The 25,627-nt window shown below is 45.7% G+C and overlaps 1 protein-coding gene across 1 annotated transcript; it reads right to left on the reverse strand.

Moving 5' to 3' along the window:
• Positions 1-15,878: 15,878 nt before the first annotated feature.
• LOC139433756 (uncharacterized) lies at positions 15,879-18,179 on the reverse strand. Its single transcript, XM_071202990.1, has 3 exons — positions 17,380-18,179; positions 16,658-17,298; positions 15,879-16,571 (listed from the first exon to the last, which is right to left on the reverse strand). The coding sequence occupies exons 1-3, from the start codon at positions 18,014-18,016 to the stop codon at positions 16,320-16,322; spliced, it is 1,530 nt and encodes a 509-aa protein (XP_071059091.1). The 5' UTR covers positions 18,017-18,179; the 3' UTR covers positions 15,879-16,319.
• Between the last annotated feature and the right edge of the window lie 7,448 nt (positions 18,180-25,627).

The following is a 25,627-nucleotide window of genomic DNA, read 5'->3' on the forward strand; positions in this document are numbered from 1 at the left end:
TGAATACGTGACGTGAACCATAAATATATCAACAATTAAACAACATCTTCCATTTCTTTTCACACAATACGTCTCCTTGCAGTATCAACACTAATTCGGCTGACTTTTATATTTGATCCAATTAGTAGATAGTCTGTATTTACACCATAACGGTGCACAGCTGAGAGAAAGGGACTTTTTTGTAGTTTTTAAAGATATTACTGATTTTCTGAACTACCTTTCCAACTCCTCATGCAGTTGACTGTTACAGGTCTATACAGGTTCATGGTACAATGCATAAGCTTCACATCGAGAGACTGAAACTGTATTTTCCTTTACCGTTCTGTTTTAAACTCACAATATTAAGTGAATAGTCATATTATGTACGATATTATTATGTTTTATTAACTAGACCACTGGTCTAAACCGCACCTCCTAGTGGTTAAAGCACGTTATTGAATGTAGTTGTTGAATAAGTTATATTTATTTAGTTATTGATGAAAACATTTAAATATTAAGAGTAGCCTACATACAAAATAGGGGTCAATGATATAAATATAGAATGGAAAATATCTAGAAGATACTGTAGTGATCTCTACAGTAAAACAGTTTAGTGCAGGACGTCCAAAGATATTAACAGGAGGATGTGCAAAACAGACAAACTGATAATTAATAATAATTCCTTACATTTATTATAGCGCATTATCAATGACTCAAAGCGCTTTACATAAACACACATTGCACATCATACATGCAATGGTCAGATACTGTGGACAATACCCACAGGAGCAAGTTCAGGTGAAGGGTCTTGCCCAAGGACCCACCGGCTTTACAGACGCAGCAGCGGCGGGTTTCACCCCTTGATCTGATGATCATTGCACAGCGCACTGCGCCACACCGTCCATCTTCACGCCTCGAGGTCATCGAGGCGCTTTTACAAGTATACATTGGTATTATACATGTACTGTGGACAATACCCACAGGAGCAAATCCGGGTGAAGTGTCTTGCCCAAGGACACAACGGCCTGACGCAGTGGCCGCGGGAGCGGGTTTCGAACTGGAGTTCCCCAGCACTCCCCCTTGATCTGATGATCGGATGCACAGACCACTGCGCCACCCGTCCCTAAAAGGCTGAATTTTACTCAGGTGTAACTAAAGTCTGATTTAAGGGTTGTTTCTATTTCACATCATTAATCAGAATCTGCAAAGTAACAAAAATAAATGTAGTAGAGTAAAAATACCAGGTTATCCTCTGAATTGTAGTGGAGTAGAACAAAGTAGTACATGCTGCTGTAACAAAAACATTTCCCAACTTGGGATCAATAAAGTATCTTATCTTAAGATGATCGATGGCTACTGCCATATTTGCTAAATGTGCATCTGAACCTTGACAAGTGCATGTTTCAGGCTTATCAATTAACAACAGGAGGGGTCACAGACATAAGTCCAGCTGTCATGTGGTATTAATGCTGCCCATTATGGACACAAGCAATTTTCACCCATGTATTAATTATATGTTTTAAATTTGATAACCAATGTGTTTCGTATCCCCTAAACCTCCAGGGATGTATACAGTTTAATACTGGCAACTTCTAATTGTGGGAAATACGAAAACGTCTTTTAAAACTACATTTCCCAGTAGAGACGTGCCATAGAACATGTTGCGAAACACACAATAGCCAGCATGTGTAGTTCTGGGGGGGAGGGCCGGGCTGGACCCGTCCAAGTCCAGTTTTGGATAGTCTGGCGTGGTTCCATTCCATTTCAAAGAGCTTTGACGCTCAGTGTAACCTTGTCACACTGCCACTCCAATATCCAATCACAGAGCTTGAGGGCTAATCACGGGGTTTGTAAAGCAAGGCGGATGTTGTAGTCCCAAACGATAGCTGGGGATTCTGGGTAGTGTAGTGTCTTCGGAAACTCTGTCGTGTCTAAACTCCGAAAAAACAATTTGTTTCTCCGAATCGAAGGTTAAAAACACAAAAGCATTGTACACAATTTAAACCAATCAATATTGTGTAATTAACAAGGATAAACTGATGTTTTTTAGTGGATGAGTAATGGAGATATTACTGCGTAATCATTTGACAGTGTGGGGAATACTTCCGGTTTTATTATGAAAACTTCGAGACCGGAAATACTGTTTTCACCCACGCTAACTTTACATGGAAGTTGCCCCATATACAGTACACGTTCTCCTGGCGAGACCTCAAATAATCTTCGTATATCTATCAAACTGTAGATCCTACACATCCACTGGACGTAGATTATAAAAGTACAATATACACTTCTCGCTAGAAATCTAATAAAAAAGCATTTTAATGGCCAAACTATTCCACAATTTAGGATTTTCCAGAGAGGGTTATTTGTGAATAAACGACCCTCCGGAGCGTTTGCAATCGACAGGAGCATGTTGTTTCTTACACGACCACTAGAGGCGCTACACTTTAAAACGTGTCTCTGGGTCGTATTTAGCTGCTGAACAATCGACCTATATGGTCGTTTTTTGTAGGAGGACAGGCCAGCTCACATGTCCTTTTATGCTGTCCATTGAAATGCAGGTAAGTGAGTTTTGTACACCAGTTTATTTATGTGTAATGTTTCACATTGCTCCACATGATGCCTCGACTACAAAGTCTTCCATGTTTCTTCGCTTCTTCCTCTGTGTCACAGTTTCGGGAATATCAAGATCATTGCACAGGGCCTTGGTCTTGTCATAGACCTCATGTGCTTTCTCGTTACTTCGGTAACTTTTCAGTGTGTTCTCAACTGCTGTCTTGTAATCTACTGCCTGCACCAAGTCAAGTGTTTCTTTCTGCAGGTATTTGTGCAGACCCTGAATGGTTGAGACCAGTGTCTGGTCATGTAGAATAGATGGTACTGAATTTTCAAAGCTTGCTTTCCAGTCCCTTTGCTAGAGGGGCTGAAAGGCTCCCTAAAGTCTTGATCAAAGCAGGGAGGTTTTTGACATGCCCAGCGAACAAGTTGTTTGTTTCCTACCTGTTTCTGAAATGTTTGCAATCTCTGATGGTGGACACGAGATGTGGAGAAGAAAGACTAGAGACACTCCAGTAGATCAACGCAGGTATGTGAGTTTTGTACAAGTTTAATGTTTCACATTGCTTGTGAAAAATATACTACCACTATACGATCACTGATGTTTTGTTGTTGACTGGACACTTATTTTGTAAAAGAGATAGCATGTGAGGATCTCTTAAGCAATGCAGCTCACGTGTCCTTTTTATATGCTGTCCATTGAAATGCAGGAAAGTAATCACCAGCTCTGAGTGATCTGTTGCCGAGGGGACACTACACCGGAGTTACATAAGCAGAGATAACGTGCTATTTTGGGGGGAACTCACCTCCTCTGGGGTCCCCCAGGAAGATTTTTTTTAAATATTGAAGTTGAAAGCATCAATCTTGTGCACTTTGAGAGCAACATCAAGAGATATGGATACATCTCTCAATACCCATATGTCAAAAAAAAATCAAAGAATCAGAAACGGGTTTATTATTTAAAAACACTTCATTTTCCAATTAAATCATAAACTATGTCAAATTATTAGAAGTTGTTAGTAATCAGATTAAACAGAAAAAAGGGATGGAAGGAGGAAATAATAATCCCTCATCACTTGCTGTTTGCGGTTGAAATGATCTCTTTTGCTGGCCAAACATGCTGGATGGAAAGCAGTGATGTCTCACTTGCCTTGGCCCTGTATCTGCAGTCCCTAAATCAGTCATGTTACCCATTGACTCTTGTCTGTTCTGGTGTTCCTGTTCATTATTGTCTCCATTGTCGTTCTTGTCTGTTGTATCTCCTTCTTGTGTGTCCCTTTCTCCTGTTCTCCTTTCTTCATCCTCTACTCTGTTTGGCTCATCTGTGATGACTGTGTAGGTAAACACAAACAAGTATGTAACTCAATCAGTTTCCAGCTCTGTCAAATAAATGAATTTCAAGATACACAAATGTGTCTTCATTAAAATGAGTGTCACCACACTGTCACAAAATGTAATACTAACCAATTGAAAATAGTTAAATTTACATTGGAAACCTCTTGTAGATATCACTATTAAGAGTAGTTATCTGCCAATAGGACATAATCATTCCTACAAATGCAATTCCAGTAATTCACTTAATATATTCACTTAACACTTTAATATAGTCATTTTCGCTTAATACTCTAATATAGTCATCTTTCTGCATTCAACACTAAGGAAAGCTGTACAATTTGACATGATAATGAGGAAAAAAGGCCTCCGACAATGCTGATAATTTTTTGATCATATCAATTTTAAGATGGGGGTCAAGGCTTAATATTTGGGAGCATAGTGTCCCTTGCCCCCTTTCAGGAGCCCCACTGGATTGGCTTTGATCTGAAATATTTGTATAAAAAGCTTGTTAGCTGGCTGTCCATCTCATAATGTTCACATAGAAAGTAACTGTCAATAGGAAATATCAATCAGAAGAATTATAATTTCATGCAAAAATCTGTCACAAAAAGAGGTTGCACATTTAAATGCAAGTGTTGTTATGGCAACGTCAGTGGCCAAACAGCCACATTTACTGCTGCAAATACGTTCAAACATAAGTAAAGCATTCACATACCCCCTGAAGAACGCTCCTCCGGTTGTGCGTGAATTACACAGCAGTTTAGGCCATGTGGGCCTATTTCGGATGAGGAAATAACAATAAAATCCTCATACCAAAACTGCGATTGCACTTACAACACACACGGTCAACATGTCTTCAATGTGTAGAGGTGGATGGGTTCAAGAAAGTTCATCCTGAGCATCTTAAAATAATAGAGGAAGAACCACTAATCAGTTTTAGTGCTGACATAGCAGGTCCTTTTCTGACCCGCACTCCAAGTGGGAATAAGTATTTCCTTGTGACCTTTGATAATGGAGGCAGTCATAAACATGTCTATCCTCTGACCAGAGCAACTGGAACACAGTGTCTGCTGAAATGGCGGAACATATAAGTATGTTTTCCTAAAACTGAGAGAATAAGAATGGATAATGCAACTCACTTTAAAAATGAGAAAGTTTTGTCACCCTTGCAGGATAAAGGGAATCACACCTATCTGGTCGTTACCATATAAGTATCAGGAGAGGATGGCTTTTTGTGGGATCTTCCCGCAAGAATTTAGAATTTGTCTTGGTAAATTCTGTACCAAGGGATATTTTATAGAGCAAAAGAGGGAATTTAAGTCTGAGTAACAAGCAATAGCTCAAATGCAAAGGATTTAGCAGTAGAACTGTTAGAATCTTTAGTGAATTATGCAAAGAAAGATGGCAAGACGAAACTCTGTCTATTAGCATATGGATAATTGGAGCTTGAATGGAGAATACCTCAGTATCAAAGAGGGAATGGGAAATAACCTTTGTATTATTTTTCTCATTGTTTTTTTAATTTTACACTATTAGTTTTCTTTTCAGTTATTTTAATTGTTATATGCCTACACCCTACAACAGTATTCAGTTAAATTAGTTTTTTTTTTTTGAGCACATCTTCCTCCTTCTCTTTTGCTGGTTTTCACACAGCATGGAGGTGTAGGGCTGTCAGGTAGTTAAACTGATAAGAGTAAATTATGGCCCAGTGCTTGAGAAAACCCTTGGGGAAGTTTTTAAACTGAAAACAACTTTTTATGAATCAGAGAAATTATTTATACTTGATCTTAGCTATATTGTTGAGATTAATACCGCAGCAATCTACCAAGAGGATTTGAACCTGCCTAGCGGGACAACTTCAGTCATAGTGCCGCAAGTCCTGGACCCAGGAAACCTGTGCAGCATGGATCAGCGGATGAGTCACCTGTACCCCTGCCAGTGGAGGATGATGTTCCTTCCAGCTCTGTGGGACAGGCTGCATCTCTACCCGCTGAGCCACTCAGATCGCAGTGGATTTCCCAAAAAAGGACGACGACTACCTGATAACTGCATGGTCAGATATCAGACGCCAGGTAGCAGCAGCCCTACCCCCTGCCACTGGTCCATTTCACCATCTCCAACAACTTCGTGCTGGTCAAGGACTTCCGGAGAAAGAGCTGGAAATCCAACCGTTGGCAATGGGCCCTACCAGGTGCTCCTCGTCACCCAGACAGCGGTCAAGGTCACCGAGAGAGCCACGTGGGTCCACGCCAGCCACTGCAAGGTCGTAATCACAGGCCAGGAGAGACGGTAGAAACAGACGACAACAAGTGATGTGCCAAGTCACTACCAACACCACACTCGCACCACATACACCTAATCTCACACTGCACACACAGGATGTCATGAGCGAGTGCCAGCTAAGCTGTTTTACAGGCCTCTGGTTTCTCGTTTGTGCTATCATTGTGTGGGGCCTCATTGACCTTGTCACAAAGTCATGAGCGATTATTGACGAGGTCTAAAAAATCCACAACAACTGTCGACCGAGTTATCTGGCTTTCGTTTGGAGGTGTCACCCAGGGAGGAACCTCAACCCCTCCATGGTCAGGGTCAAGGATTTACATCAGATAGCAACATGGATTTAGGAGTCTACACCGGAACCACAGATGGGCCCCGCTCCTGCAAGTGCCAGGCCGAGTGGGGGTGCGCACACAAATCTATTATCATCAAGACTCTTTTTTACTCTGATGCCTGACCTATGTGTCACCGAGAACATTCCAGTGAGGTACTATGTTTTCGGTGTTTTTCACACCAGGTTCATCAAAGGTCGTCCTGATTACACATACGGAAGAACTTTTCATGATATTGATGCTTGAAGTTTTACGTATGTAATATGTATGTGTTTTTACGATTTTATCTGTTGCCGTTTGATAACTTTGCATTTTAAAAAGAGGGTGTTGAGTAGGGTTGGGTACCGAGAACCGGTTCCGGTTCGGAACCGGTTCCAGCATTTCGATTCCAACGGCATCATTTAGAAATGTGAATTTCGGTTCCGCTTTTCGATTCCTGAGGAAATGTTTCTCGCCGCTCTCCGTAGCCTACTGCATGACTGCAGCGGGCGGGAAATGTAGCGTTGTATCTACATTTCCTACAGTGTAACCTGAGACCAGGGCCGGCCCGTCGCACTGGCATTATAAATGTTCGCCTAGGGCGCCAGATCTGTGGAGGCGCTGCGCTGACAGCTCTGGGAGAAAAAATAAATGTTTTGACCATTGGTGCTCATCCTAATTTTCTGCCTTGATGTAACAACATTCATAATTAAGTAAATGTAACACCCTTTTCATCCCGGTTACACTTTTCATTTGCCCTGTACGATGGGCGCTGCAAGTGATGAAAATGGGGGATGTTGGCTTATCTGGCAACCGCAGCTCACAGCCAAAGTGCGCGTGAGCGAGGGAGAAAGGGAGGTGCACTGGAACCGGCGCTGTTGTTATTAGCATCTGGTGCTAGCTGCTCTAACGGAAGAAGAAGATGTTTCTACAATGATGTGGAGGGAGAGTCCTCTCCAGTCAGACTGAGAGGCTGAAAACTTCAGCTCAGTGAGGTAAAGGACTCTGAGTGTTTAGATAGTTCACTTTAGTCCAAGTCATCTCAGTGGGTCTCAAACGTTTTGATCACAATTTACGTAAACACATATTTCCAAGGCACTCTTTTATAATTATTGGGATAAAACAGGTTTGAAATCATTCCAATGTATACTATAGGACAGTAAACCAGACATATCGTTTTAAACTGGAGAGATAAAAAAATGCATAAATAAAATGGTAAGATAAGATATGAATGAACAACAAAAATAAAATGCGTTACATGTAGGCTATTTGTTATTTAATTATTAAAATGTAAACCGATCTTTTTCATATGGGTGTTTAGAGTTGTACCCCCTAGATCTAGTCTCTAGTAATTCTGCGTGTGCACCAGATTGAAGCATTTACTTCAAAATGTTCAAACATTTCTTCCCGGTATGCCTGAGAAGGCAGATATGCTTGTTTTTCTCAACAAGAACTGTTTTTAAAAGTTGGACTGTTGCACTGTTGTAGCTTCTGTCACGATTCTCAGGTTATGTCACGTTTGTAGTTTTGTCTGTGTTGGTGTTTTTCTTGTCTTTGGGTTTTATTGTGTAAAGTGTTCACCCCCGTTTCCTGCCTGTCTGCTTTCTGTCTGTTTCCCTCCCTGATTACCCGATTGTGTTCACCTGTTGTCCTTGTGTTTCTCCTCCCCTGCCCAGCTGTGTCGTGTTCTGTGATTACCCTTCTGTGTATTTAGTTTTCCCCTGTGTTCCATGTCGGTTCATTGTTTCCCCTCCATGTCATTCCACGGTCTGTGTTCCTTGCGCTGCTCGTTGGTGTTGGATATTTTGGATTCTGCCTTGTTTTTGCCACAGCTTTAATTTATTTAATAAAGCTCGCTTTTCGTTATTCTGCATTTGAGTCCTACCTGCTTCACCCATTCCTAACAGAATGAACCGACCAAATTTGGACTCAGCAGATTTCAATGTTTTGGCCCCACAGGCGGAATGTCTTGGGTATTCTCTGGAGTACATTTTTTACACCTGGAAGAACGCCTCATCTAGACGGGGTAAAGAGGCTGCTTTGAAGGAGGCACGCCGGGAGGTTGCTCGCAAGCCCTGGCTCAGGAGCTTGTTGCCGGAGTGGCTACAAACCTTTTCAAGTAGCCCTGAGGAATTGGCACAAGCTTCTAACCCTTTCCTGGGATCCAACTACTGTCCTGTTGAAGGTCCACAGAGTCTCCAAAAAGCCTCTAGGAGACGCAGGGCCAGGATTCCAGCCCGTGCTCCAACAGCCATGATCCCGACTTCAGTTCCGGTTTCCACAGCCATGGATCCATGCACCAGTACTGGCCCGCAGAGCTATGTTTCCTTGCTCGATTACCTGGCCCACACAGCCATGGTCCAGGCCTCTGTTCCGGTTCCAGCGGCTTCAGTTCCAACCTCAGACCTTTTCTCAGGAACCCGTCTGGCGTTTGGAGGTCCACGGAGCCTCCAAAAGGTCTCTGGAAGATGCAAGGCCAGGATTCCAGCCCGTACTCCAGCGGCTCCGGCTCCAGTGCCGGTCCCAGCAGCCATGGTTCCGGCCCCAGCAGCCATGGTTCCGGCCCCAGTCCTGGTCCCAGCTGCCATAGTCCCTTCTCTAGTCCCTACTCAATTCCTTTCTCTAGTCCCTTCCCTAGTCCCTCCTCAGGTCACTTTCCTAGTCCCTTCTCTAGTCCCTTCTCTAGTCCCCTCTCCAGTTCCCTCTCGAGTCCCCTCTCCAGTCCCCTCTCGAGTCACCTCTCGAGTTCCATCTCTAGTCCCTACTCAAGTCCCGCCTCTAGTCAATTCCCTAGTCCCATCTCTAGTCCCTCCTCTAGTTACGTCTCCAGTCCCCTCTCGAGTTCCCTCTCGAGGTCCCTCCTCTAGTCCCTCCTCTAGTCCCTCCTCTAGTCCCTCCTCGAGTCCCCTCTCTAGTTCCCCTCTCAAGTCCCCTCTCGAGGTTCCTCCTCTAGTCCCTCCTCTTGTTCCTCCTCTAGTCTCTCCTCTAGTCCCCTCTGGAGTTCCGTCTCTAGTTCCCCTCTCGAGTCACGTCTCAAGTCCCTACCCAATGTCCTGGTCCGTTGGAGGTTCCGCTGGGGGTCCTGCCAACTCCATGTCCTGTCCCGTTGGAGGCCCCGTCGACTACTCCTCTGCCGGGGGTCCTACCAATCGTATGTCTGTCCCGTTGGAGGTCCCGCCGTCTACTCTCCTGCCGGGGGTCCTGCCAGCTTCTTGTCCTGTCTCGTTGGAGGTCCCGCCGTCTACTCTCCTGCCGGGGGTCCTGCCAATCCTATGTCCTGTGCCGTTGGAGGTCCAGCCGTCTGCTCTCCTGCCGGGGGTCTTGCCAGCTCCTTGTCCCATCTCGTTGGAGGTCCCACCGACTGCTCTCCTGCCGGGGGTCCTGCCAACCCTTTGTCCCGTCCCGTTGGAGGTACCGCCGTCTGCTCTCCTGCCGGGGGTCCTGCCAGCTCCTTGTCCCATCTCGTTGGAGGTCCCACCGACTGCTCTCCTGCCGGGGGTCCTGCCAACCCTTTGTCCTGTGCCGTTGGAGGCCCCGCCGACTGCTCTTCTGCCGGGGGTCCTGCCAGCTCCTTGTCCTGTCCCGTTGGAGGTCCTGCCGACTACTCTCCTGCCGGGGGTCCTGCCAACTACTCTTCTGCCGGGGGTCCTGCCAACCCCTTGTCCTGTTCCGTTGGAGGCCCCACCATCACCTGTCTCACCGGGGGTCCTGCCAACTACTGGTCCTCTTCCGTGGGGGATCCTGCCGAAGCCTGTCCCACTGGCTCCGGTTCCTGTTCGGCCGACACCGGGTCCTGCCCGGCCTCCGGAGCTGTCTGGTCTTCGCCCTCGAGCCCGGCCCCCTGACTCTTCCTGCCGCTGCTTTTGCCCTCATGCTCGGCCCCCTGAGTTTGCCCGCTGTGGCCTTCGCCCCATTTTGAACTTTGCCTTGCCCCCAGGCCTTCCACCTGAGACCCCCTCCTTGGTCTCTGCCTTGCCCCCGGGCCTTCCGCCCGAGACCCCGTCCTTGGTCTCTGCCTTGCTCCCGGGCCTTCCGCCCGAGACCCCCTCCTTGGTCTCTGCCTTTCCCCCGGGCCGTCCGCCCGAGACCCGTCCTCCAGACCCCCTCCACCCACCCTTTCTTGGCCCTAGTTATGTGTCCTCCCTCCGGTCCCCCTCCACCCACCCTGCTGGACCTTTTTTCTTGAGGGGGGGGTTCTGTCACGATTCTCAGGTTATGTCACGTTTGTAGTTTTGTCTGTGTTGGTGTTTTTCTTGTCTTTGGGTTTTATTGTGTAAAGTGTTCACCCCCGTTTCCTGCCTGTCTGCTTTCTGTCTGTTTCCCTCCCTGATTACCCGATTGTGTTCACCTGTTGTCCTTGTGTTTCTCCTCCCCTGCCCAGCTGTGTCGTGTTCTGTGATTACCCTTCTGTGTATTTAGTCTTCCCCTGTGTTCCATGTCGGTTCATTGTTTCCCCTCCATGTCATTCCACGGTCTGTGTTCCTTGCGCTGCTCGTTGGTGTTGGATATTTTGGATTCTGCCTTGTTTTTGCCACAGCTTTAATTTATTTAATAAAGCTCGCTTTTCGTTATTCTGCATTTGAGTCCTACCTGCTTCACCCATTCCTAACAGCTTCAGTGGTTCTCAGGTTAAAGTTACATAGCAGTGAATATAAACAGACTGATTAATGTGAATATTACTTTAAACTAACATACCCTAGGGACCAGAGGGTACAATGGTTGGACATTTACTACCGGCCGCGGTATGCCTAGTGTACAGGGTCCATATAACCGACTTAATGCATAGCGGGAAGTCGGTTATATAGACATCAACAGAATAAGTGTTTAACGGTGATTTAAACTAGTTTATGCGGGGAAAAGAGTGCTCAAAATCGGATTCAACAGGCCATCCACACCGACTCCCATTAAAAGTGATTGAAATGTACAGGAATCTGTCCATTTCAATCACATTTGATGACCCGTCCAGGGTGACTTTCTTCCCCAGGAATTAGTGTCTGAAAGCTGGCTAACATTACTTTAAATACAGTGTGCACATGGCTTTATTACCCATGAAATAGTGTGTGAAAGCTGGGTGAGTTTGATGTGAATTTAAGGAAGATATGGCCATTTCATCCACACCTCACGACTCCCATTAAAAGTGATTGAAATGTACAGGAATCTGTCCATTTCAATCACATTTGATGACCCGTCCAGGGTGACTTTCTTCCCCAGGAATTAGTGTCTGAAAGCTGGCTAACATTACTTTAAATACAGTGTGCACATGGCTTTATTACCCATGAAATAGTGTGTGAAAGCTGGGTGAGTTTGATGTGAATTTAAGGAAGATATGGCCATTTCATCCACACCTCACGACTCCCATTAAAAGTGATTGAAATGTACAGGAATCTGTCCATTTCAATCACATTTGATGACCCGTCCAGGGTGACTTTCTTCCCCAGGAATTAGTGTCTGAAAGCTGGCTAACATTACTTTAAATACAGTGTGCACATGGCTTTATTACCCATGAAATAGTGTGTGAAAGCTGGGTGAGTTTGATGTGAATTTAGGGAGGGAGAGCAGCAGCAGCAGCAGCAGCAGCAGCAGCCGCCGCAGCAGCAGCAGGCTGTGACCCTGGCGGAAATACATTGATTGTTTTAGCCAGGAATAAGTGTTTAGAAGGCGGGTAAAGTGTTCCTGCAGCTCCTCCACGACGGTAATAATGATTAGAAATCATTTACAGGGCAGAAAGCTGTTTTTAAAAGTGAAAAAACGATTTGAAACCGTTTGAAATGACTGGCGGGTGCTGATGGAAAGCAGGCGGAAATAAATTGATTGTTTACCCAGGAAAAGGTGTTTAAAAGGCGGGTAAAGTGTCCCTGCAGCTCCTCCATGACGGTAATAATGATTAGAAATCATTTACAGGGCAGAAAGCTGTTTTTAAAAGTGAAAAAACGATTTGAAACCGTTTGAAATGACTGGCGGGTGCTGATGGAAAGCAGGCGGAAATACATGGATTGTTTTACCCAGGAGAAGGTGTTTACAAGGCGGGTAAAGTGTTCCTGCAGCCCTTTAAATACAGTGTGCACATGGCTTTATTACCCATGAAATAGTGTGTGAAAGATGGGTAACTTTGCTGTGAATTTAAGGGAGATATGGCCCTTTCAAACAGGGAGATGTACAGGCCTTTATTACCCACGAATTAGTGTCTGAAAGCTGGCTAACATTACTTTAAATACATGGTGCACATGGCTCTGTTACCCATGAAATAGTGTGTGAAAGCTGGGTGAGTTTGATGTGAATTTAAGGAAGATATGGCCATTTCATCCACACCTCACGACTCCCATTCAAAGTGATTGAAATGTACAGCACTCTGTACATTTCAATCACATTTCCCGACCCGGCCAGGGTGACTTACTTCCCCACGAATTAGTGTCTGAAAGCTGGCTAACATTACTTTAAATGCATGGTGCACATGGCTCTGTTACCCATGAATTAGTGTGTGAAAGGTGGGTGAGTTTGATGTGAATTTAAGGGAGATATGGCCATTTCATCCACACCTCACGACTCCCATTCAAAGTGATTGAAATGTACAGGAATCTGTCCATTTCAATCACATTTGATGACCCGTCCAGGGTGACTTTCTTCCCCAGGAATTAGTGTCTGAAAGCTGGCTAACATTACTTTAAATACAGTGTGCACATGGCTTTATTACCCATGAAATAGTGTGTGAAAGCTGGGTGAGTTTGATGTGAATTTAAGGAAGATATGGCCATTTCATCCACACCTCACGACTCCCATTAAAAGTGATTGAAATGTACAGGAATCTGTCCATTTCAATCACATTTGATGACCCGTCCAGGGTGACTTTCTTCCCCAGGAATTAGTGTCTGAAAGCTGGCTAACATTACTTTAAATACAGTGTGCACATGGCTTTATTACCCATGAAATAGTGTGTGAAAGCTGGGTGAGTTTGATGTGAATTTAGGGAGGGAGAGCAGCAGCAGCAGCAGCAGCAGCAGCAGCAGCCGCCGCAGCAGCAGCAGGCTGTGACCCTGGCGGAAATACATTGATTGTTTTAGCCAGGAATAAGTGTTTAGAAGGCGGGTAAAGTGTTCCTGCAGCTCCTCCACGACGGTAATAATGATTAGATATAATTGCCAGGGCAGAAAGCTCTTTTTAAAAGTGAAAAAACGATTTGAAACCGTTTGAAATGACTGGCGGGTGCTGATGGAAAGCAGGCGGAAATAAATTGATTGTTTACCCAGGAAAAGGTGTTTAAAAGGCGGGTAAAGTGTCCCTGCAGCTCCTCCATGACGGTAATAATGATTAGAAATCATTTACAGGGCAGAAAGCTGTTTTTAAAAGTGAAAAAACGATTTGAAACCGTTTGAAATGACTGGCGGGTGCTGATGGAAAGCAGGCGGAAATACATGGATTGTTTTACCCAGGAGAAGGTGTTTACAAGGCGGGTAAAGTGTTCCTGCAGCCCTTTAAATACAGTGTGCACATGGCTTTATTACCCATGAAATAGTGTGTGAAAGATGGGTAACTTTGCTGTGAATTTAAGGGAGATATGGCCCTTTCAAACAGGGAGATGTACAGGCCTTTATTACCCACGAATTAGTGTCTGAAAGCTGGCTAACATTACTTTAAATACATGGTGCACATGGCTCTGTTACCCATGAAATAGTGTGTGAAAGCTGGGTGAGTTTGATGTGAATTTAAGGGAGATATGGCCATTTCATCCACACCTCACCACTCCCATTCAAAGTGATTGAAATGTACAGCACTCTGTACATTTCAATCACATTTCCCGACCCGACCAGGGTGACTTTCTTCCCCACGAATTAGTGTCTGAAAGCTGGCTAACATTACTTTAAATGCATGGTGCACATGGCTCTGTTACCCATGAATTAGTGTGTGAAAGATGGGTGAGTTTGATGTGAATTTAAGGGAGATATGGCCATTTCATCCACACCTCACCACTCCCATTCAAAGTGATTGAAATGTACAGCACTCTGTACATTTCAATCACATTTCCCGACCCGACCAGGGTGACTTTCTTCCCCACGAATTAGTGTCTGAAAGCTGGCTAACATTACTTTAAATGCATGGTGCACATGGCTCTGTTACCCATGAATTAGTGTGTGAAAGATGGGTGAGTTTGATGTGAATTTAAGGGAGATATGGCCCTTTCAAACAGGGAGATGTACAGGCCTTTATTACCCACGAATTAGTGTCTGAAAGCTGGCTAACATTACTTTAAATGCATGGTGCACATGGCTCTGTTACCCATGAATTAGTGTGTGAAAGATGGGTAACGTTGCTGTGAATTTAAGGGAGATATGGCCATTTCATCCACACCTCACGACTCCCATTCAAAGTGATTGAAATGTACAGCACTCTGTACATTTCAATCACATTTCACGACCTGTGTAGACTGGCTTTCTTACCCATTAGGTACACCGACAAAGGCACCTCTTCGGGGCCGCTCCAAGACCCCCAAAACACGGACTGAGGAGCTCCAGGATCCCTCCCATGTACCTCCAGAACCTCGAGCACCTTGGGTCCCCGGGCCCCCGAACTTAAGCACTCCCCCACGGACTAAACCAAGATGATCACACCCTCAAGAATCTCGTGCCCCTGGCTACACTTAAAGGGGGTCTACTTTGCGGTGCTTTGCCGTCCGCCCATCGGCACCCATAGTCGGCCTTCTTCACAGCAGCAGCACCCAACCTCCATGGAGGATTTTGCTCGTGCCCCTGGCTACACTTAAAGGGGGTCTACTTTGCGGTGCTTTGCCGTCCGCCCATCGGCACCCATAGTCGGCCTTCTTCACAGCAGCAGCACCCAACCTCCATGGAGGATTTTGCTCGTGCCCCTGGCTACACTTAAAGGGGGTCTACTTTGCGGTGCTTTGCCGTCCGCCCATCGGCACCCATAGTCGGCCTTCTTCACAGCAGCAGCACCCAACCTCCATGGAGGATTTTGCTCGTGCCCCTGGCTACACTTAAAGGGGGTCTACTTTGCGGTGCTTTGCCGTCCGCCCATCGGCACCCATAGTCGGCCTTCTTCACAGCAGCAGCACCCAACCTCCATGGAGGATTTTGCTCGTGCCCCTGGCTACACTTAAAGGGGGTCTACTTTGCGGTGCTTTGCCGTCCGCCCATCGGCACCCATAGTCGGCCTTCTTCACAGCACCACCTGCCCTGCTGGAGGTTCACACTTTAACTTTTTTTACCCTCTTCTACCTTACAAATCATCCCACACTTGAGCACTCCTCACTCGGACTAAACACCTACATGCTACCACCAGAACCAGAATATCGTGCCCCTGGGGATCTTAAAGGAAGAAAACCCATAGTGGGATTTAAAAACAGAAGACTTAGTAATTTTAACAAACTTTATTTACAGTAATATTGACAGTAATAAATACATTCAAACAGGATATAACGTATTTACAAGGGGACTGATTACAACAACACACTGCATATTTACAAGTTGATCACTGGCAACAGTGGGTGAAGTTGGGGCAGAGTATGGCACCCTCTCTTCACCCATGTCTGAGGGGTTGTGTTCGGCCAGTGACTGGTCCCTCTTCGGGACATGTCTTGGTAGGGAGTCTTGGTAGGGAGCCGGGCTGTGCTCCTCTCCAGAGTTGTCACTGTCGATGTCAATACCCGCAAAAGTGTCTTCATTTCCCGCTGCTGCTGCTGTCGATGCCGCCGCCGCTGCTTGCAGTGACTCTGTGAAGAGCAACCGAATGTCCGCAGCCTCCTTCAAAGAAGGATTATTCGCGTAAAATTTGTCCGCAGTTGCAGTGTTGTGACACATGAAATCACTCACTCTTTGGCGGTTGCCTTTGTCTTGAAACCTCTTCGCATTATCGGCGTGGACTGTGCGGAGGTCGGTGAATGTTAATGGGACTGCGGAGCCCCACATCAGCCCATGCCAACCTCAGGGAGTAGGCAAGCTTCCTGAACGGGTTCTTCCCCTCTGTGTACAGAAAGTAACGGCTCTGGGTGCAGGTCAGCGTACCCTTAATTTCCAGCCACCTCTTCATCCATCCAAATTCTTCTGCGGTGAGGTACAGCTGCGCCTCCCCGAACGCGTTGGCCGTCTTGTGGTTACTTACCTGTTATGACAGAGATAGAGAGTGTCAATACAATGTCAATCATGCATATAACTGCCAGAATAAATACATTGATTAATAGCACTCACATGAACCAGGTAGCCGAAGGCAGTGCCAGTTGTATCCGCCTTTCGGACCTCGGCGTTGGTCATGTTGGAGTAGACCCCCGGACGGTGGCCATAAATGCAGCTCCAATGAAGAGTCATATACCCATAGAGCAGTGTCCGGGTCGCGGTAGTCGGATTGCTGGCCATCACATCCAGGAGCTGAGGGATGCGAGTGGTGGTCGAAGTCAAGCATGTCATTAGGTCGTTGTGGCTCGGCAGACCTTCCATCTTGTCACGCTTCACTTGCATCTGGTGGATAAGTACTTTTCTCTTCAGGGACTTCAGGATGGCAACTACTTCCCGTTTGATTAAAATCATGTCGGTTTGGCTGAGCCTGCTCCCCTTGCACGGTGTGTCGGCCATGTACTTGAGAAAGTGTGATATATTCTTGATGTAGAAGTCGGAGGTCGTGACCTGAAGGCTTGACTTCATCAGGCTCCGGGACCACCCGCGTATCCTCTTGAGATCCCTCAAAAAGAGCCAGTCAGACAGGCGATTGAAACCGTGTGCCATGAAACTGAGGAACGACTTCACTCTGCTTAGTTTGGAGACTGTGTTTTCCTGGAGCCTCACTGGTGGGTCGATACCTGCATAATGCTCCCGGTATCCTTGCAGATACTCCTCTGTGAAATATAAACAGTACTTTAATGACAACACATGATGTGTTACAGAAACTGCATGTGTCACATAGCCAAAACACTTACCCATGATCCGTGGGAATGTTATGTCCCGCATTATATTTCCCCGGCCCCTGCCCCGGAACCAGGGGGAATTTATGGGAGGGGAGGTTGACGAGGCCTCGGTATGGATGGATGCAGGCTCTGAGGAGCTGGATGAATGGGTGTGAGAGCCAGTGGGGGACTTGCTGCAGGCGGGAATGGGAGACGTGCTGCAGGCGGGAATGGGAGACGTGCTGCAGGCAGGAATGGGAGACTTGCTGCAGGAGGGACCTTTCGACTTGGACAGCCTCGTTGGTGTCGACTCTGGTCGGGGTCGTTTCTTCAGAATGACCCGCTCTCGTTCCTCCCCATCGAACGCGGGCATGTCCCCGGCCCGCTGATCCATCCTCTGTCGCTTGTCCTTTATCCTCTGCTGCAACTTGCAGCGCAGGGATTTCACCTCAGCAGCATATATGTCCCGCTGAGCCCTCACTGCGTTAGCCTCCAGCCTCCATTCTTTGCAGTCCGGGTTGTCACATTCATTCACCGGGGACAAGGGTGGAGGTTGTGACAGTATATCGTCGTCTGCCACCGTGTCAACAGCCCAAGCGGTAATCATTTCTATGGTGGGGTTTGTCATTCGGAGTTCATAAAGCTCCTTCTTGGCCACTGTCATTTTCATTTGATTTTGAACCACATGTAGTTCCTCCCGGGCCAGCTCAACATGGTCTCTGGCCAAGTGGCGATCCAGCCTTGTGCCGTGGTACTCGCATCCCAGAATGGTACAGGGATGGAGCCTAATGTTGGTCCGTCCGTTGGCCAACAACAGCAGAATTTTTCTTTCATCCAAGTTACGCACACCATGGTTCCTCTGTAGGTGCTTGCTCAGGGCACGGTAAAGTTGTTGTAAAGGGGGTCTACTTTGCGGTGCTTTACCGTCCGCCCATCGGCACTCATAGTCGGCCTTATTCACAGCAGCAACACCCAACCTCCATGGAGGATTTTGCTCGTGCCCCTGGCTACACTTAAAGGGGGTCTACTTTGCGGTGCTTTACCGTCCGCCCATCGGCACCCATAGTCGGCCTTATTCACAGCAGCAACACCCAACCTCCATGGAGGATTTTGCTCGTGCCCCTGGCTACACTTAAAGGGGGTCTACTTTGCGGTGCTTTACCGTCCGCCCATCGGCACCCATAGTCGGCCTTATTCACAGCAGCAACACCCAACCTCCATGGAGGATTTTGCTCGTGCCCCTGGCTACACTTAAAGGGGGGTCTACTTTGCGGTGCTTTACCGTCCGCCCATCGGCACCCATAGTCGGCCTTATTCACAGCAGCAACACCCAACCTCCATGGAGGATTTTGCTCGTGCCCCTGGCTACACTTAAAGGGGGTCTACTTTGCGGTGCTTTACCGTCCGCCCATCGGCACCCATAGTCGGCCTTATTCACAGCAGCAACACCCAACCTCCATGGAGGATTTTGCTCGTGCCCCTGGCTACACTTAAAGGGGGTCTACTTTGCGGTGCTTTACCGTCCGCCCATCGGCACCCATAGTCGGCCTTATTCACAGCAGCAACACCCAACCTCCAGTGGAGGATGTTATCATGCCCCTGGCAACACTGGTAAACACTGGTAACATATGTCTAGCCGCTGACAGGAACTTGACATCGGAACTTGACATCGCATTTCCATTGAGCGGACTCCCGTACATGGGAAGGGCAAGTCCCACGGTACCTCCGTTCATAAGGCTGACATTTGCCTTACCTGTGTAAAAGTTTCTCGAATAAATGTAATTTTTTTGGTGGAAGAAGCATGTATCATTTTTTTACCATGCCCCTCAAAGAATCGGAATCGAGAACCGTTAAGAACCGGAATCGAAAAGTAGAATCGGAATCGGAATCGTGGAAATTCAAACGATACCCAACCCTAGTGTTGAGATCTTCATAGTATGAAGTGAATACTTAAAACGAAAGTTAGTTATAATCAATTATATTCTTGTATAACCCAAAATGAAAATGATTCATATTTTAGGTTTTTCTATATTTACAGCATAAACAAAACAAAGTGGTTTGTTAAGTTGAGTGTAAGACCTATAATGATTTATGCCTTACTCTCTGATAAGAGAGTAGGCAGGTTCTTTCCTCTCCTCTCACAGCAGGGAGGGGGGCTCCGGACTTAAGGAGAAACACATTGAGGCCTCAAAAGGGTGGTTATGTCATAGCTATAGAATATGTCTAGTCATGTTTTTTTTTTTTTTTACACAAACTTGGGAAGGTGTGTCTTATGCCAGAGCCAATAGAATATGTTGGTTGGGTATAGAGGAGGTGTTTTTGGGGTTTTCTATCCCGTTTTTTGAGCATAAAAAGACTGGCTTTTTTGGATTTCGGGGGGAGAGAGGGGGAAACCCCTAGTATACTCTCTCCCGGTAAGCTCTGGCCCTCAGAGCTGGGTAAGATGGCTCTCGGTAAGGTATACCCGGAAGGCGTTATAAGTACGTACGGGAATCTTAGACCTAATAGTATTATTTAGATCTACCCGGAATACGTTATTAGTACGTACGGGAATCTTAGACCTAATAGTATTATTTAGATCTACCCAGAAGGCGTTATTAGTACGTGCGGGAATCTTATACCTAATAGTACTATTTAGATCTAACCGGAAGGCGTTATTAGTACGTACGGGAATCTTAGACCTAATAGTATTATTTAGATCTACCCGGAATACCTTATTAGTACGTACGGGAATCTTAGACCTAATAGTATTATTTAGATCTACCCGGAAGGCGTTATTAGTACGTACGGGAATCTTAGACCTAATAGTATTATTTAGATCGACCTGGAATACGTTATTAGTACGTATAGGGATCTTAGAACTAATAACTCTATTTGAATCTGGGAAAGATGAGAAATATGATATGTTGTATATGATTATAATGTGTTAAAAGGTAAAAACCCTGTATTAGTTTGGTCTTATTTTTCCTTCAAATAAACTGATCACACCTTTTGGACTGGGACAACTAAAAAGAAAATCTGTGCTCTCCTCTCCTGCTTCAAAGGTAAGACTGCACCCTGCCACACTCACTTAGGTAGGAACACACCTCATTACTGATATCAAAATCCTTCGGGATCCCTTAAACAGATTAAAAAGAGTTGTCTGAATAGAAACAGCAGTTAATTGAACCTGGTTCTTCAGGAGTTAATAGAGGTGAGATCTTGCTGACCTTGGTGGATCTGAGCCAAGCAGTAAACTTACATAGACTCAATAACTTCGGTCAGGTCAATTAGTAGGTCAGAGTAATTTACCGGAATAAATTATCAGGACCTCACCGACTCTAAACAGGGAGGAAGAGCAGGTATTTAAGGAATTTAACGTGTGCAGCAATTGGCTGCTGAGGGGTGACGCCCACACATTTAATGAGGGGGGAGAGAGCAATAGAGTGACATGTAAGTGACTCATTGTTAGGTCTTCCTTATTGAACTTGCGCTAAAGCTTTCATTTCAACCCGGAGAGACGTGATGTATGGAATACATATTTATTGTTACACGTCATATGAATGAAATGATTGCCATGATAATACAACAGGAGAATGGAATGGTGTTTGGCGATTAGGCCCCGGTTTGCAGGATAATCATTCAGGAGGGAAAGAACCGCTCCGATGAAATCCCCAAAACCAGTGAAGTATAGAATACTGAGATGAACTGAGTTTCTTACCTTGTAGGGTGACTGGTGATCTGGGGATGAAATAATAAATTAACATATGTATGCGGCAGGAGGCCGGAATCACTGCCGGAGCTTACGGGTCATGCTGAGACTCTGACGGCCGAAATCAGTGCCGGTCTTATCTGAAAACGACCTGAGGGTCGCCTGCCTGGCTAGCAGGGCTTGACTACGCCGCCACAAAGGTCGAACGTCCTGCCGAAGCAGGGATCTTGTTTTTTAACAGAGACCGAAGTCTACGGTGGCCCACATTCCACGAGACCGAAGTCTACGGGGGACCCACAGTCCACAAGACCGAAGTCTACGGGACACACGGTCCACACCTGACATCGCAGGGTATACATTTTACACAGACACATTTGAGCACGGGCCGGGGATTAGATACCTGCGTGCAGGAGAATGTAGCCCGTGACATGTAGATGCAGTGTGGGACGAGACATTATTCCCTGTGGGCGGGGGCCCGCGGACTAGGACAGGAAAGCAGTTTGAAATCCGATACCATAATGAGACATGTATACGTGTAAACGTGTTATGAACCACCACCAGTTATATACATAGATACCATAGTTATGGTCTGAGAGATCTTTGGGAAGCCAGTACGGCGCTGATGTCCGGGCGAATGTAGGTTGTGAAGGCGGAGGAGGACCACCGTCCTATAGTTGTTGTAGGGATGAGGTAGAGAGACCTTGATTAGCAGCAGAGGTGGCTGCACCTATCCTGAAGGAATGTCCCGAGTATGATATAGGTGATAGGCCGGATTTAATGAGAACTTGCTTGAGGTAGAAATTGGCGGGGGCCATGACCCTGCGAACCACTCTCCCTGGAAGAAACCCCCCAAAACCCACGGATGGGGCGGCATCCGTGAAAAACCTCATTGAGTCAGAGGAACACGCGAGGTCATCGTAAAAGCAAGTAACTCCGTTCCAGTGGGCGAGCAGGAGGGACCAGAACGTAGGTCTGAGCGGCAGCCTTCGTCTGAGAAAACGCAGTCATGGAGGTTGTCGACCGCCGATGCTGCGTCCAGGAGGCGGGAGATGAACGAGCGCCCCTGGGGGATGACGTGCATGGCGAGGTTGAGGTGTCCGAGAAGGGAGAGCAACTGTTGTTTTGTGATAACTTGTTGCTCGCAGTATGACTTGGTGATGTCCCGGATGCGCTGCAATTTGTCGGAGGGGAGAGACGCTTTCATGTCTATGGAGTCGAGGATGATGCCTAAGAACTCTGAGCGTGTGTTGGGACCTAACGTTTTCTCTTTGGAGAGAGGGACATTGCTCCTGAAAGCAATGTTTAAGCTTGGCCAGTGAGATCCCTGAGCTGTCGTGTGGCGGGTCTATGAGGAGGAAGTCGTCCGGTAGGTGAAGGACGGAGGGGATTCTGGCGATGTTCAGCAGGATCCAGCAGAGCGCTTCCGAGAAGGAATTGAAAATGCAGGGGCTGCTTCTGCACCCGAAGGTCAGGCGAACGGCGAAATAGAGTTTGGACTCCCACATAATACCGAACAAATTCCACTGAGACGGATGAATGGGGATGATTTTGAAGGCATCGGTAATGTCCGCTTTGGAGAGCCAAGCTCCGTGCCCTGTGAACTTGATCATCTTTATTGCATTATCCACTGAGGCATGGTGAAGGGAGAACAGATCTGGAGGGATGATACTATCTGAGTACTTATAATTTCACTACAAGATCTGAGTACTTGTACTTTTACTCAAGTACAAGATCTGAGTACTTATTCCACCTCTAGTAGCGTATTAGTCTGAATTGTAGCCACAAAATCACACAGAGCTGCATAAAAATAGACTCACAATGATAACAAGTGGAAAATAATATTCACAAATGTGTACAATGATTTGTAGGTAATTTTGACTACTCAAGACACCTGACTTATACATCTTCAAAGGAAGACTGTGTTCATTCTACAATCACATGGGATTAAAGCAAAATGTAGTTTTACTTGTATAATACTTCAATTTTATATAAAAGACAGTTTGTTTTCATCTATTTTTAAATAAACAAAGTATTGGCTTTCAGAATATTAAACTTTTTTCGGCAAATTCAGATGATAAATACAACTTTGAAGCTTGTAACGGCATAATTACAAGCAGAGAACGGACTAATGTAACGTCACAGCAAGCATAACAACAGCCGGTGTTTCTTGTGAGTGTTTCCCCGGTACACAAACGCAAAAATACACACACACACTCGCGAGCTTCCCCCAGACAGGGCTGGACTGGGACAGCAAATCGGCCCTGGCATTTAGAACCAGACCGGCCCAAATCCATAAAACAAACGAATAGTAGCGGTTCCTGACAAGAAGAATAACTCAGTATAATTTTATATAACGCTATTATTATCCTTTTTACGTACCAGGGGAAAACTAAACTAATACATACAACAAGTATGTGTAACTATCAATCATTAGAAATTAGACCTTCAAACCCTCTCACAAAGCGAACAGTGACCGAGCACTAATGGGAGGGTCTGATGGTGGTGGAGGCGGGGAGGGAGCGGATGAACAGGTTGAGCAGCTGTCAACTCAACATTGTAAATAACCAACCAAAACCGATCACCGGTTCATCTTGTTTTTAGCGTAAGAATAGTTTGGGCAGCGTGAGAGCGTGAGATTGAGAGTAAAAGCGTGTGTCACACGCCAGATGGGTGAGAGTTGGCAACCCTGGTTTACCTGCTGCAGGTGGGGCCGACCAGTTATACAAGAGGGAGATAATAGCTGTACTTATCTTTTAATGAGCCACATGCCATGATGCAATAACTTCAGACTTCCTTACAGAGCCCCTCCTCCAACACACACGAACGCGCACATGACCAATGAGGGCACAAGATAAGTTTGTGCACAGATGGAAGGCTGACAGGCAGGTAGGCCAACCCAAGTTCCCATCAGCAAAAACACGTGGGTTTGCTATCCTGGCTCCAAAATGGTGGAATGAGCTCCCCATTGAATTCAGGACAGTAGAAAGCCTACACATCTTTCAGACTGAAAACTCATCTCTTTTGACTCCACTTCGAGCGATAGAATTACTAACAAAGCACTTATATACTAATAACGGACTGGCTTATCTAAAGCCAGTTGAGTAGCACTTGAAATGTGTGGCTCTATGAAACCTGATGTACTTATATGATTCTGTTTTCTTCAAGGTTGTGTCTTCCTGGTGGAACGCACTTATTGTAAGTCACTTTGGATAAAAGCCTCAGCTAAATGCAATGTAATGTAATGTTATGTCTGGGGGGGTATGCCCCCCCCAGAAGAAAAGTTTTAAAAATAACCCCTTAAATGATGACTTCTAGTGAATTTAGGGGGGGGGGACCCTATAGTGCCCTATCTCCCCTTTCTATGACAACACAATAGAGATAGGACCAGATGAGTCTACAGGATGAGTCGATGGCATCTTTTCTTGGGCTTGTTTCTCCCACAGATTGACCCTCTGATATGACTCCCTGATAAACACTGCTATGTCATTGATTAGGTTGAAAAGTGTTCCACATTCGATGACAGTTTGGGTAGTTTCAGCCAGGACAAGATTAAGAACATGAGCATAGCACCACACATGGACATGAGTGGGTGACTGGGAGGTCATCAGTGCAGAAAATCCTTTGTACCGGCCTTGCATATTGGATGCTCCATCTGTTGCATTACCTATACACATGCCCTTGTCCAGTTTGAGATGCTCTAAGACCTCTGAGAGCAAGTTTACAAAGTATTGTCCAGTGGATGCATGGCACTTCACTAAAGCCACAAGCCTCTCTTGCACAGTCTCATTGACATATTTTAAGATTACTGAACACTGATCCTGAGAAGTTATGTCTTGTGTTGTGTCCAGCTGAACAGAAAACATTCCGGCCTTCTGGACATCACTGGAGATACTTTCTTTGATTAGACTACCAACAGTTTCTATTATGGAGTTCACAGTAGTTTTGGAGAGTAGGGTGATGAGAGACCCTCTACCCTTTGTTCCGCTGGATTGGTGCAATTTCTTGCTCTTCTCTACGCAATCATCCAGATGCTCTTTTAAGCAGACATCATACTTTCCTAATAAAAGGATGAGCTCCAAAAAGTTACCGTGGTCCACGGTGTTGTCAGCTAGCATATATCAGGGTTCTTCCACCTTTTCCAAAGTCAAATTCAAGCACTTTTCAAGCATTTTCAAGGTGCATTTTCCAGCTTTCAAGCAGCTTACAGCTGCTGTAAATTACATATTTATATACACATACTCAAATGATTATTTCCCTACCTCACATTAAATCAGATGTTTTTTATGCTATAAACAACCAAATGTGTGTTTCGTGATAGCATTCTACACGAGGATGAAAAATTAAAGAAAAGAAAAGAAAGTTTAATATTTCAAAATGAGTGACCTGTACGTAGACTGGGCATCCCATATAACCTGTCTGAGCCAATATAAAACAATCAGCCAAATAACTTTTCAATACATTATTGATTACTATTTTTGAGGTACTTTTAGGTTTGAAGTGAACATAAGTCAGAGGTAAATGGTGTAATTTTACTCCACTACATGTATTTAATACCTTTAGTTACTTTACAGATCTGGATGAATGATGTGA

The sequence above is a fragment of the Pseudochaenichthys georgianus genome, chromosome 4, assembly GCF_902827115.2.
Source record: "Pseudochaenichthys georgianus chromosome 4, fPseGeo1.2, whole genome shotgun sequence".
Classification (NCBI taxonomy): Eukaryota; Metazoa; Chordata; class Actinopteri; order Perciformes; family Channichthyidae; genus Pseudochaenichthys; species Pseudochaenichthys georgianus.